General features: G+C 39.3%; 1 protein-coding gene across 4 annotated transcripts; it reads left to right on the top strand.

Annotated features, from left to right (window-relative positions):
- Positions 1 to 496: 496 nt before the first annotated feature.
- Positions 497 to 14,559, top strand: LOC114872998 (receptor-type guanylate cyclase daf-11). Of its 4 annotated transcripts, XM_046289015.1 has the most exons (17): positions 498 to 1,153; positions 1,923 to 2,115; positions 2,193 to 2,600; positions 2,708 to 2,849; positions 6,077 to 6,344; positions 8,141 to 8,238; positions 8,950 to 9,102; positions 12,388 to 12,513; positions 12,595 to 12,834; positions 12,947 to 13,075; positions 13,212 to 13,341; positions 13,414 to 13,536; positions 13,609 to 13,698; positions 13,761 to 13,884; positions 13,965 to 14,183; positions 14,250 to 14,341; positions 14,409 to 14,559. In XM_046289015.1, exons 5-17 carry the CDS (start codon positions 6,078 to 6,080, stop codon positions 14,547 to 14,549), a joined length of 1,932 nt encoding a protein of 643 aa, XP_046144971.1. In that variant the 5' UTR covers positions 498 to 1,153; positions 1,923 to 2,115; positions 2,193 to 2,600; positions 2,708 to 2,849; position 6,077; the 3' UTR covers positions 14,550 to 14,559. The 4 variants fall into 4 exon arrangements, with proteins under 4 accessions (XP_046144969.1, XP_046144971.1, XP_046144970.1 ...); XM_046289013.1 differs by lacking the exon at positions 2,708 to 2,849 and having other exon boundaries at positions 497 to 1,153; XM_046289014.1 differs by lacking the exons at positions 1,923 to 2,115; positions 2,193 to 2,600; positions 2,708 to 2,849.
- Positions 14,560 to 14,776: the final 217 nt, after the last annotated feature.

The raw sequence follows: 14,776 nt of genomic DNA, 5'->3' as shown, positions 1-14,776 counted from the left end.
AAAAAAGATAGTAAAAATCTTATAGAACATGAATAAGATAATACGTTTGACAAAAAAAAGTCAAGTGTTAAATAAATAAGATAACAAGTCTTGATTGACGTCAAAAAGTTTGACGCTGGAAATTACTTGTCGTTCTCTTCAGAGATGGCAACACGATACAATCGTAATTGAACATTCAAATTTTCGCGCGTTGAACACGCGGCGTCAAATCCTAAAAGGGAAGTAGTTTATTTTAGTCAATTTCATATCAATAATTACAGTGTTATATTTAAAATCAATGCTACATTTTACATACTAGTTTCATTCACATACGATAAGATTATGCATTTCAAATATTTTTCAAAATTTCTCTTCGGATGATTGCAATGCAACGCTTAATGAAGTATTTATAATAAATCGAGTACAAAGTTCGAGAAAAAGAAAATGTACCATTGAATCGCTGCATTGTTAACGTTAAGTATTAACAAAATTATTCCTAGATTACTTGTTCCAGTGTTCTGATGTCTCTTTACGTGAAAAGTTGACAAGAGAGGGTTGGAGTACGCTAGGGTTGTGGATGCGCATTGGACGTCGAAGAAGTCTATCGCGTATCACTGGCATCGTTCCTGGATCGCATCGTCAGTATGCGGTCGCGCATTCCATGCGGGAACACCTGTTTGCTCTTTCGGCTCCTTCATCGCTTTTTTCATCTCAAATCACGTAGATATTTCCGTGTCTATTGACTCTTCGAATATGCAGCATATCGAAGAAAGACAATCGAAATCGTTGAACCTTTAAAAAAAAAAAGATTAAAGAACACTGTGTTTAAAATACTTTAACGTTTATCATAGAGAAACGACGGAAAGGGGAAAACGCAATACACTACTCGAATCAAAACGTTCGAATTAACAAATACCGTTAAATGATAAATTAAACCGGAAGTAAGTCTTTGGGATTATCGACCGAGATCGACAGAGGGATAGAATCGTTAAACATATATGCATATGTATATCAGTGTATCTGTGTAACCGCGTGGCAGACAAAAAGCAAGAGTATTGTTAAGGAGGGGAAAATCGAAAGAAAGAGCGAACAAGACGAAGAGTTTAAGCTACCGAGAGAGGAACGTCCTCGTGACTTCAACCACGTGCCTCTCGTGGTCCTCATTTAAATACGCGTAAGAGCAATTTTCTCTATTGACGTACGCCGGTTCGCGGTTGCTCGTATTGACGGATACTCTTTTTTATTTGGTACATAATTTTTTAAAAATTTATTTACAATAGAAATTGGCATGTAATTTCTTGTTTTTTTTTTTTTCAAAATTGACAATGTTTATCAGTCTTCCTTCGCACGCATCTTTTCTCACCGTCAATGTAATCGATCATCGAGTTTACCTAACCTTTCCCCCTACTACCAACAGCATGCAACTAATATAAGTGTTACAGCACTTCAGATGGATCCTAGAATCGTTTTATATTGCATGCTATACCTGTATGATCCAGAAGTGTTTTTCTTTTAAATATTCAACGTTTTCTCATCGTATGAATTTATAGTAGTTTCCCGCGTAAATCGAATGATCGTTTCGATTATTCATTTAGATCTCGATTTTTTCGTTTCGATTAATATGACGGACTATCGAATTTTTTCGTTTCGATTTATATGGCGGATTCTCGATCCTCATCTGCGGCAATATCACTTTCAAGTGGAAGACAATAGTTTGCTTTTCCAAGACATTAAACTCAAGCGTCGATTAGGTACACTCGAGTCGAATTACGGCGGAGTTAATGCCCGGCATTTTAACACAGAAACATGTTTCCCAGCTTCTTTTAAACTAACCTAGAGCCAACTGAACCGTTTACGTTTTCGTCAGAGGGGCTGTAATTGTAAGAAGAATACACAAAATTAACTTTGCAAAAGCTCGAGTCTAATGTTTTAAAGCATTGCAGGATAAAAGAAACAGAAAACCTATTGTTAAGCGTATTTGGAATCTGGGTTCAGGAATTAGAAAGACGACCCTGGTAGAGTTTAATCGTATCTTCGAGACAACGGAGCGCATCATATATACAAGGTGTTACAAAAGTAATGGTTATGGCTTACAAGAGCTAATTTCCCATAGTATGTTCGATAGATGTAACTAAGGTAGTATTTTTTATTTTTTTTAATATTATTTTTCTAGTATATAGACAATTAAAACACCGTTCTATAATACATTTCAGAAGTAGCCATTAAACTATGATAGTCGTTCAAACCTTAACTCGGTTAATTTAAATTAGTTTCACGACCGAGGTAGAGCGAGAAACGTCGACGAAACGTGTAGAATCATTTGTGTAAGGCAGGACCGTTACTTGTTCGACGCCCTGTACGTACATAACGTAAGATTGCAGCTCGTAGATTATTTGTAGTCGTTGCCATTGAGATGGGTTTTATACGAGCCCCTTCCCCGCGTACCTTTATATCGAGACTGAATGGACAGAGAGAGCAGTCTCCTCTATGAGATAATACGCCTGGTTGTACCTAAGCCATTCAGGCCCGAAGTCTTATCCATCGAATCGCGAGAGATCGTGGCGAGGTGAGGGTGGACACCGTGTTGGCCCCTGCAGTGTCATGCTCACCATACAAAACGAGTGAGTATATCGGTGATTTGCATGCGATTACCTACCACTCAATTCATCGTATCAGCTAAGATCGATGCTTAAGCGTTTTTACACCTGCTGTTGTGCTTTTGTTCAAGCTTTTTTTTCAACAAACTGGCCGCCATCTTGATGCCTTCCTCCTTACGCCAGCTACTATCTCCATCATGGTCACACAGGCTCTCTCCCCCGCTCGATTCATGACTTTTCAGCGGTTACCAGGCTTATACAGGCTGGAATTAAGTAAATATTCCTCTCGGTTAGGGGCTCGCTTCCCCCGTCTAAGAAAAGGTTTCATTTTCTACGCTACTCGTTCATCGTTGTTCGTTAAACACGTCACTTTCCATCAACTTTCAACTGGAACTTCCGGGTTGCTCGCAAGAGAACCCTTATGAATTTGAATGAAAGTTTCTGAGTTTGCAGAGTGATTCGTGATAAGAATAATAGTATACTTCGGTCGTGCCTTTCGAGGGTGTGCAATTTAACACGTTGAACGCCACAGTGGAATCGGTATTAAAGCTCTAATTACTAAAAATAGTAATAATTAATTTTCAAATTTTAAACTTTCCATTTGCCATTTCACATTATTTGTACCATAGCAATATTACTTAAACTAATGTTTTTCTATTGTTTTCTTTTAATTTAATCAGGCGTATGTAAGATTAATCTCCATAAATACACAGAATTTCATTCAAATAATAAATCGAATAAGTGATCTCTTGTGAGACAGACTTTCTCTTTAATAGGAATATAAGGAAACTCGTGCTTAGCTTCATTCATCTACTTCTTTAAACTTTCTTTCAGCTCTTTAGAAGAATTGTAACCCTCCTGCCTCCCTTTTCTCGATGGTCTCATGGTTTAACGATAAGATGATACACTTTATGAGCGAGTACGTGGGATGACTCGAAAATAAGCGATTCCATAGTCTTGTGTGATTACAAGATCCTTGATAAGAAGATAGTCTCTTCCGGTACAGTTTATCGATCGTTGGTACATTTCAAAACAGCCATTCTGTGATTTTAACGCGTCCATTATAAATCTTTCAATTTATTTTTATGAAACACTTTTTATTTCTTTTGTTTTTCTTTTTAGTTTACATTGATCATATTCAGATCTTGATCGTATACGCACGAAGGATGAGTTGATGCAAACACGTTTTACATTTCCAATAGAGGAAATTATCAGGAGTATTTCGCTTCAGCGAAGTTCCGGGTAGAAGCTCGTGACGAGATTCCTTCGTACAATGTGGATTCCCTTTGCATCGCGTGTAGTAACATGGCAATAAACCACTACAGTGGCGGTGCATAATCTAATGGCGCGTTGCCTCCTGCGACAAGTATGGGACAGTAGAGGGACGGCTTCTCTGTGGTTCATTAATTGCAGCTTGCTCTCTCTCCCCCCCTCTCTCTCTCTCACGTTGTTCCGATCGTTGAAGCGACAATAACTAAGGGGTTGGATGGGAAAAACCTTGGATAGTATGTCTATCGTGTGTACATCCTCGAAAAAGATGCGTTTCTTTTGCTTTTCATTATGAACAACCCTTTTCTTTTTTGTATCGAGTACATACCTATATGCAAAAGTTTTAGTCTTCTTTTTCCTTACTTTATCGATTGCAAGTCTTCAATTTTTTTCTTCAATATTCAGAATATTGTCTGCTAGATATTACTTTGGTCCTTGTCCCTGGGATCGATCGAGTCTGTTGTTTTCCATCGAACACGTACTACGTGTTGGTGAATTCCACTTTTCCTGAATCCCACGAGATCCTTCATCAGGTATGTCAACAAATTAATCGCGTGATATCTTCCCATTCATTCTTGTTCATACGTAACGTTCATTTTACATTTCTCCATAATAGCTTCGCCCACCTACTTTTCATTTTCATACCAATGGCAATTACTGTGTCTTGTATATTCGAATGGACGTAAAGAAAATACCATAATAATGTCCTTGCAAGTTCATGGAAATGAAAGAAGACAATACACATGAGGTTTCACGTGAAATTTCATTGTCTTGTATCTTTAGAACAATGAACATTACCGATGACAAAGGATCACTTTGTTCTCGTGCGGATCACGGAAGCTCGTCTTTTGATACCTTCTCCGGAAATTGATCGGTGAATTTGATCTTCTAATTGTATACTAATTAAGACGTTGAAAGTCGCAGATAATCTAGCGTGCATTCACGAAGGAGAGATAACTTTTCACATAAACTTTGTAGAATCAGTAGAACTGTGTTCCTTGAATGTAACAAAAAAAATTGTAACGATCGCGAGCATTTGGTTGGCAATGTAAAGGATAAGAAACATCAACGGACTTGGTAATTTTTCTCGGAACGTATACTTTCTGACAATCAAGCACTCTATTCAACAGAGCTGGATTCCATTCGATCCTCCCTCTTAGACGTTTGATTTTCTTCAGGCGACGAACAGAAAAAAGATGAACGGATCAAAGGAAAATTTAACGTACACTGCAATGCCAAAGGCGCTCTTTTCTTCTCGAAGTAGCCTTGCTAGTTCGTTACTCGTTCGCTCGATTGTTTAATTTCCTCGGCGAATTAAAGGGACACAAAGAATAACGTGGCATCGAACAGCCGCAAATAGATATCGCTATAATTATAAATTGAAAAGATCGAACGCTTACATGTTACAGGATCTTTCAAAAAAGGTGTAAAGTTGAGCTTTCAGAGTGGAACTGTATTAGGTCATTCTATTATTATATTCAAAATATTGATGCTATACGTATGTAATCATTTTTATTCAACTTTAAACTGTAATTTGTTATTTAATAGTTTTATGTCATCAAATTCTATCAGACTTTGTATGTTTCAGGAATGGTTATTTGATATGCAACAGTGTGCACAGCCTCTGTGATAAAATTGTTCCAATAAGAATCAGAATATCATTAGCTGGTTAAAATGTCAATGGTTGTTGATTAAACAACCAGAAGGTGCACACAAAGGCTGGCATTTCCCCTGCACATTGAATTTGCTGTCTCTCCTCTTTGCACGCATACACGCTCGTAACAAAACCAGCTCGTAATCTATTCTCGCGGGTCAAATGTGTATCTAACTTTCAATCGGTACAAGAATGGCCCTTGTGTACCGTGTAGTTGAGCTTAAATAGTCTCCTCTTAATGTAGTTAAGTGTAAAATAGCTCGCATAGTTTAATTACAATGCTTGGCCTGCTTGTTGCACGTACAGCATCGCCCAAAACTATCAGACCACACACGCTAGCGTTTCATAAACGATGCGATTCATTTATCAATATATTTCAATGGCATTTAAGATAAAATAAGGGAGTATTATTTCCAGTGAAAGGAAATAATTTTGGTAACTTTCTGAGCGCCCCATGCGTACGTCCATTATTCATGAATTTATTATCATGAGGATGATCGACATAAACGTCGCTACGTATCATCGTTACGTTCCAGTTTTAGGGTGGAAATTCAGCGTAACGTTGAAATTATTTCAGCATGTCACCGCGTAATGGGTCGTGCGCGGCGGAAGTTAGTTCGGTGAGGAGTCTATCGTCGGACGATGTCTCGGCTACCAAGGCGAATAGAAAGAAGTCCTGCTGGGCACGTGCCACGGATCCGGCACACCGACGTGGACGACGCATTCAACTGCTACAGATGCTTGTGTTGCCGTTCATACCGATCCTGGCGTTGATCGTCCAAACGGCCAACACCCTACACGACATCCTGATCTATCGGCAGGAGGTCTCTGACATTGAGACCCAGGTAACGGATGTGCTTAAACGTTTTCGATGCTTTATCTAAAGCTTCGTTCATATTCTTGTATCTCACACTTTATAATTTAAGCCTGTACCATAGAAAAATTCTATTATTATTCTTTTAAAATGTTAGTAGAGTTCGGGCCTCGTTTGCGTTAAAAATAATTGTAAAATGAAACAGACGTTTCCTAATTAATATGTAATTATGCGAACGGTGTAATTAGGTCGGACGCGTATAATTCAGTGGCAATCGATCGACGATTCGTCTAAAAGTAACGAACGAATGAGTAAACATCTAACCACACCTACGCATTCATCCCTTCGAGCATAGCGAATATGAAATCATCCACTCCTTCGATTGTTTCTGCTTCTTTTATTAGAACAGCGTTGGGAACTTAAAACAATGCATAACAACGAATAGAATGCCCGGAGATGTGGGACTGTTCGATGGGAGAACGTACTCCAAATCAAAATTCTCTTCTCATGGGAAATTAAAATGTATTAATGAGCTTTTTTATGACTTTCTCTACTTTCCTGAAACAGATACTTCAAAGGGTTCGTTAAGAGAAATATTATAAAAATGGAGACAATATTATATTGCAAGAGACGAAGGCTTTGACGATCTTCAGGGTATTGAAAAATTTCTAATTACCATCCCGTCATCTGCTAGGAGAAAATATCCAATCGTCGAGCCTTATTCTAGTATGGAAATTTTTTCAACCACGAACAAGGGTGAAATTAAAGGATGTTTAATCCACCAATCCCCTATCACTTACGTAACCATTGGTCCTTTGTTGACGAAACGTTAAGTTACAACGACCTCAGAGGGTTCGATTAACTGAAATATCAATTTTCTTTGAATAAAATTTCCAATGAAATTTTTCAAAAATTGTGAAACTCTGTTATAGATACGGTTCGTTCTATCGCCCTTAAAATTTCATCCATTCCGGAGTGCCACTGCATTGTTAAGAACTCTACATGATACAATACTGAAGTGCTTTCATCGATGACCAACGCATTGTTCTATGATAGAATTGGTGGTGAAGCTTGCGTTTGCAAAACGATACCGGACATTTCAAGAAGCGAATGCGTAGGTGTTGGATTTTATTCGAGAGTACACCCTGTAGAGCGGTGGATCCGATCGAAATTCATCGAAACAGGGTGTATCCTCGAGTGCACCGTTCGATCTCGAATTACCTGTTTGACGAACAGAATGGCGCGGTATATTACTACGAAAGAATGGACGCATTCTCTTCCTTGCTTGTCCTCGTCCCCATCTTCGTCCTCGGTGTTTGCCATTGTGGTAAGGGTTGCGGTACTTTTTATACCTGTTCGAGTTACTGCTCTCTGCCACGCCCTGCACAATTAAGATATCTAGAGGAAACGCTGCTTAATTTGCCTGTTTAATGACATAGAAGTACCATAAAATGGCACTTGTGGTACGTATATCTATTTAAAGATAAAAATTTAAAGAAAATGATTCTGTAAATTTTCTATTAATATTCTTAATTATTTTTATTGAAACAGAGAAGCATTGCCAGGTAGAAGACCGTTTAGATAATAGTTGAGTGAACTCTCTTGACCATCCTGTACGTTCCTCCTTTACTATCACTTCCACTTCTTCCCGGAAGCTTTGTAGACTCGGAACAACACTGGCCATTAGCTGGTAAAGTCTCATGGTCCATTTAATTTGTAATACCCTTAATAGCAGGACAAACTGGTCACAGTTTGAAAGAGGTTCTTCTAAACCTTTTGCGGTTCGTTTAAGCACTCTCGATTAATTAATGTTTACATTGTTTTCAGGTAACAATTGCAACAGATTTGGGAAAGGTGGTGACACGGATGCAGCTTGAAAGATCCGAGGTCGCATTCTTCATCTATACCAACGGCAACACTCTAAGGTATCTGCATTGATTAGGAGGAAAAATGGTAGCGGAAAATTGATAGCATTGAATGCCCTTCGATCCCCGGATATACGTGACTCAGAGACGGCTGCTCCTTCCAAGAGTAGGAACCCTTTAACGTTTAACGTGCAAGCCCAATGAAAACAGATGGGCAACAGGGTGTTCTCTAATCAAGACGCCGTCGACGCGATACGCTTCTTTCTACAATAGTATCTCAAGAAAAACAATAGAAGCGAGAGTTTCACGGAATGCGAGAGCAGTTCGACGATCGAGAAAATTCAATTTCTACCGCTTGCGACTAGAGATAGGATATTAATTTTGATGCATCGATCGAATCTGCGATGCGCGCGTTAAAGACGATCGCTCGTTGTTTTCTGTAAATAGCCAGGGCAGAATTTGACCCAGCTTCGAAGCTGCAATCAGTGACACTCGTAAATTCAAGGTTCGAAGACGGTGATCAGAGGCGTATGATCAGCGAAACGTGACACGTTGACCTGACCCTTCCGCTTCGATTCTTTCGTTAAAGCCGAGGGAAACTCTATGAGATATTAACAAAAATTTTAAAAATAGCCTCACTAAAATTCCTGCCTCTTTGCTAGTGCAACGCGAGCAATGAAAAAAAAAGAGTAATAAATAAAGCAGCTTCACTCTCTTCGTTGATTTATCGACGCAACGCTAATACGATATGGTGTTCTGCATCTTTTCAAGGTCGAACTTGACGCAGAGGTTCGCCATAACCGATCAAGCTCTTCATAATATGACTACGTGGCCCTTGGTCTCGGTACCGAGGGACGAGAGCAAGACGCAAACTTATGACGTGGTCAGCAAAGAGGCCTTCCAAGCACGCCTCGAGGATTTCAGGTAACGAATCGATCAGCAAATACTCGAGGTCTTTCTCTCTTTACTCTGAACACCAGTCCACGTGTTTATAATGACGTCAGAGGATCCCTTTATGTGTCTGACGTTTTTTTCTTTTTTTTTTTAAACTTTAATTAACCCGCTGTGGATAACTTTCATCGCGTAATCGATCATAACACTTTGACTGACGTGTCACTGGTGTTCTGAATGACGCTATATTAATCAGAATAATTTTTTAATAAATATAGATACAGATCAGCAGAATAAGTCGTTTACATGTACTGTATTAGGTACTCGTGGAGTTGGAAACATGGAAAGTCTAACTGGATTTCATGACATAAAAGTATCTCAGAGTAGCACTTATGATGCATCAATTTAAAGCTTAAATTTTAATGAAAATTACTGTGTAAACGTTTTGCCAATATTCTGTATACAAAATGACTAATGGTCATTTAGAATAATGTAAAGAGATAATGACTGATTCGATTAATTAATGCTAATTTTAAATGTCTATAAATTCTGAAAACTAAAAGAAATAAGAAATTCTAATATAAAATTCATTGAAATACTATTCTAGGTGGCTGCAATACTCGGTTGTATGGAAAGTTACGAGGGAGGAGGCCTCTATTCCTCCGAGCTTTCGTTCCGACACTTGTTGAATTTCCATTCACCCTCCGAGCGAACAATTACTCTTCCACTATTCTTTAATACAACAAGAACTAAAACGTTTGTATTATGTATTCTTTAATTATCCGATTAATCCATAACGAAGTGCTTTTATAATAGCACCACGTCGTATTCTTCTTTTTTATATCGATCGGTTATAAAAATACGTATGAGGAATCCAGTTCTTTTATAACAGCAAGTGTCGAGGAACAGGCTCGTATAGTTATACGACAAAACGAATGAAGATATGTGACACCGTTTCTTTCTTTTTATAAATTTATTTTCTTCAATCCTGTCGGAAACGAAAGCGTCAGATTCGTCGACGCGTGAAGAGAGATTGGTTAACCGAGTGCAGTCGAGGTAGACGGAACAATATTAATGTTGTTTCGATCGGGAATATTTGCGGAAGTCACGTTTTTCATTTGGTCCATTGATACCGACTTCCTCGCAGGGCACGTACCACCGATAAATCGATAAAAGGCACACAAAGTATCGGACGTGAACTATTCACGAAAACCGTACCCTTACATTACACAGGATGTTTGAAAAGTTCCATTTTCAAAAATGCTCCAATTCTTCTTCAATACGTTCTATGAAAATCCAGCTGATAATTAATTAATGTATGAAATGAAAGTATCGATAGGAGGATACCTTCGCGATGGCACGTGACTAATCTGGCCCGCAAACGACACCAATTAAAGGCGTTATATTTCCTACATAAATTATGTGGGGTGACACGTTAATACGGTGGAAATTTCCCGTCCACATACGTAACCGCAGACATGCGTTAGTGACACTCAAATAATCATTTTCAAGTTCGGCCGTGTGGAAAACCAACTGTTTTTCAAGTTGTTACGATAATTACCAAACGGGTGCATCTTTGTTTCTCCCTCTTTTTTATGAATCATCTCATTAACTCATTAGGTATGTGTCGCCCTCTTCTCTTAAGAGAGAGAATGAAAATGGAAAAAATTCTTGGAATATTTCAAATTTTTAATCGTGCGTTGCATTGACTCTCTGTATTTTATTTTAGATAGCTTAGCGTGAAGGTTTCTTAAAGAAAGAAGAATAGATACCAAGGGAAAAAAGAAAATCCTCCATTGATCGAAGGTGGAGTTTCGCGTTGGATATTATACGGAACGTATGTCAGATAATGGGACGCATTTCTGTCAGCAGGACGGTAACAAGCCGCTAACAATCCTCTTCGTCTTCCAGCCAACATATTACCGTCGTTGACAAAGATGACGGATAGGGTGGATATGTGTTAACTCGGTTTCATCGAAGAGAAAATAACACCGTTTGATTCCCGTTGTTCTATTAATCTTTTATCGGTTTACCATCTATCTTGACGAACGTAGCTATTTATCAATTATTCTATAAATTATCTATGCTTGTTCCATCGTTGATAGAATTAGAATCGTGTTTACTCGTTTAAATCGTCGCGTCGATGAAATCATTGATCCATTCTACTGATTTCACTTCGCTCCGATAGCGGAGGCTTCACTTACGTTTGTGCAATTTGAGAGAGGAAGCAAAACCCCGTCGCTTCACGGGCCTGTTATTCGAGTGAACGAACCAGATGAATTTACACCGGCCGAGAATAACGTAGGGTTGTGACAAATCCGTTGAAAAGGAATCGTATCTCGTTTTTCCTCTGTCGCTGTTCGGCCTTCTCTGTCGAACTTACCTTTATGAGCAATGGATGAGGTTGTCACACATGAGCGCGTGACCGGCCATTTGGAGCGGTGGACAATATTTTTAGACCCCTCTGATCATCTCTCTCTTTTCACCCCTTCTCTACTTTCTCTTTGTCACTCTCTACCACTAAAAGCTGATTCAATGTAATAGACAGACAGACTATAGTAGCGTTTCATAACGAGTCGAGTTACGGTATGCTTTATTTTTTTCAGGGAATTATGTTAATTAGATGCGTTTATGGAATTGGAGTTACAAGGTCCTCGTAAAAGGACTTTTGAAAAAAGAAATTGCAGCTAGGCGATGATGGCTAAATAAGTGAAGCGTTTGATTACCAATGCGTGGGACACACCTCTATATTTTTCACAAATTTTTAAGGAAATACTAGGAATGGTATTTTAATCAAAGATATTCTATATTAAATAGAAACGTAGAATCCAAGAGATTTCCAATATCCAATAGCAAGGATCATGAAAGATATGCGACATTAATAATACTGGCGACTAAAAATGGTAAAGGGTTTCAAGTTACTCCACTTTCCATTTTCCACGGATTTCTCTTAAAATAGATAAATCAAAAATACTGAAGTTCTATTAGAAGATATGACAGTACTAACTAAGATTGGGGTTGCAAACCCTCGACAGACCAATTATATACACCAATCCGATGAGTTAAAAACAAGTGAAGAGATTGAACGAAAGTTACACAATCCTTAGATTTCTTTGACCCTCTTAGATTTCACGTTTTAAGCACGCGGTAAAAGTACCCGTACGTGTTCCGTCAAGGGTTTCTTCCTGGTAATCAAACGCGGAAGGGATGAAGGGTAAAAGCAATTTCGCGATGCTTCCTCTGGAAAAGTCAATTCCTAACGTATTGACAGGGGGATTGGTCCGAAGACTTTGAGTAAAAAGTTTGTTCGTTTCTCAGGCAGAAGATAAGTTCAGAGGAGAGCAGCATTACCGAAGTGATGGCATGGTACACGAGCGTGAACGCGGCTATGCTGGACCACTTGACTAATCAGATCAAAGAAACGGATAACAGCGGAGTATGGAGGTAAACGTATGAAAATGTTAAGAAAACTTAATTTTATTTGCCAGTTCCTAAAGATGAGGATACGTTTCCGCGTCGTTTCAGGTATTTGATAGCATTTAAAAATTTGCTGAGAAGCATCGAGAGCTTGGGTATTGCTTCCGTGTACGGAATCAATTACTTTGGACGTGGGATTCTTGTGGGTGACAATTATGTCAGCTACGTACGACACGAAGCACTTGGACGTGATCTCCTCAGCGGATCTCTCACATACGTGCCTTCTCTAAAACATTTTTATGCGGAACTCACCCGTAGTATGCCAGACTACGGTAGAATTAAATCTAGGTATGCAATAAAGCTACGTGAAATATAAAAAAAGGAAAATGTAAGTCAAAGGGGTTGAAAACTTCCCCCGAAAAACGAGGAGGATTCTTCTATACGTAGAATTGCATTGCAGGCGAGACGAGATCCTTCGTAATCAGAAAAGGGAACCGAGGTTGGACGACGCGATTGCTTATTTCGATTCGATGGCAACTTACGTGGACGAGCTACGTAAACTTCAGAGAGAGTTACGTCATATGATTAGGTAAATCTTCGTAATGGAATTTCGTTGCACTGTAACAAACGGAGCCTGATACGACTTGATGACACAAAAGTACCGCGATTAATCAACGGAAATTGACTGGTATAATCGGAATTTAATCGCCTCTGTTTCTGAACAGGGATTACGTGAATTCAACGCTTCAAGACGCAAGTAACAAAGAGGTTGCTGGAATAGCTATAGTCGTCTTAGTATTGGTCGTCTCTCCTATTATTATAATATTAGTCCGCAACGCGGTTGCCACGATACAAGTAAATAATGCTTCTTTCCTCGACGAATCGACTTAAGAAACGAATAATGAAACGTATCGTGACAAATTTTAGATGTATGCTGCTAATTTGGCACAAAAAGCGAGGGAACTTAAACAAGAAAAAGGAAAGAGCGATACGCTGCTTTTCCAAATGTTACCACCAAGTGTTGCTCAACAATTGAAGCAAACACAACAGGTATCTTAATCCTCTATAGTCCAGATGTGTCTTATAAACCTCCTTGGCTTTCATTTTCTTCTTGTTTAAAAGGTTCCAGCAGAATATTACGAGGCTGTAACTGTGTACTTCAGTGATATTGTTGGTTTCACTGAAATAGCTGCTGAGAACACTCCTCTAGAAGTAAGTTTCATAGATAGATACTCCAAAATTTAGTTGATTATAAAATTACTGTGTACCTTCAGGTCGTCACGTTTCTAAACTCAATTTACAAATTGTTCGACGCCCGCATCGAATGCTACGACGTGTACAAAGTTGAAACTATCGGTGATTCTTACATGGTCGCATCCGGTTTACCAGTCAGAAATGGTGAACATTCCGTCTCCTTCCTTTTTCTTTTCCATGCAATTCAATTTCTTGTTGTTTCATCTCGTCTTCCTTTTTTAAAGGTGACAAACACGTGTCCGAAATAGCAACGATGGCACTTGATCTCCTGGCAGCCTCCTCGGTATTTCAAGTACCAAAGCGACCGGGTGAACGTCTTCAGATACGAAGCGGTGCTCACACGGGACCCGTGGTCGCTGGAATCGTTGGAAGCAAAATGCCTCGCTATTGCCTTTTTGGCGACACTGTGAACACAGCTAGTAGGATGGAATCAACTGGCGAAGGTACCTCTTCATCTATGTTTCTTAGATTTCCTAACAGAAGTTAATCTTCCTTTTCTTCGCACAAAGCTCTGCGAATACACATCAGCCTGGAGATGAAAAAGGCTCTTGACGCTGTCGGAGGTTTCAAAATTGCTCACCGAGGTTTGGTGGATGTCAAGGTAAACGAAGGAAACTGTATGATGTTTAAATAAAAAGAAAAAGGAAATAATAATATTAATTAATCAGGGTAAGGGATTGATGGATACCTACTGGTTGGAGTGTAAAGACGGCGGAATCGCTCGAGCAGCTGAACTAGACTTACCATCGTTCTTCGAGGATGTACGACCAGTTTTCATACGTCGTCTACGAGAAGAGGGTACCATCTGATGCGAACCATACTCCCGAAGGGACCTCTGGTACCTGAACCGCCCGCCCACTCCTTATATACGTCTCTCGCAACCCAACCTCATTGACCACTTAAAGAAACCTACCCAAGGTCGTAAGAACAGGCTATCCCAACCGAATCTCCACATAACACCGGTGAAACCACCTCCTCAGTCGCAGTCCAGTATCGAGTCTCAGGACTCGGTAACGTTCGAGGGAACACAGTCAAC

Source organism: Osmia bicornis, chromosome 15, assembly GCF_907164935.1.
Source record: "Osmia bicornis bicornis chromosome 15, iOsmBic2.1, whole genome shotgun sequence".
Classification (NCBI taxonomy): domain Eukaryota; kingdom Metazoa; phylum Arthropoda; class Insecta; order Hymenoptera; family Megachilidae; genus Osmia; species Osmia bicornis.
This window is presented reverse-complemented; position numbering and strand designations above follow the sequence as displayed.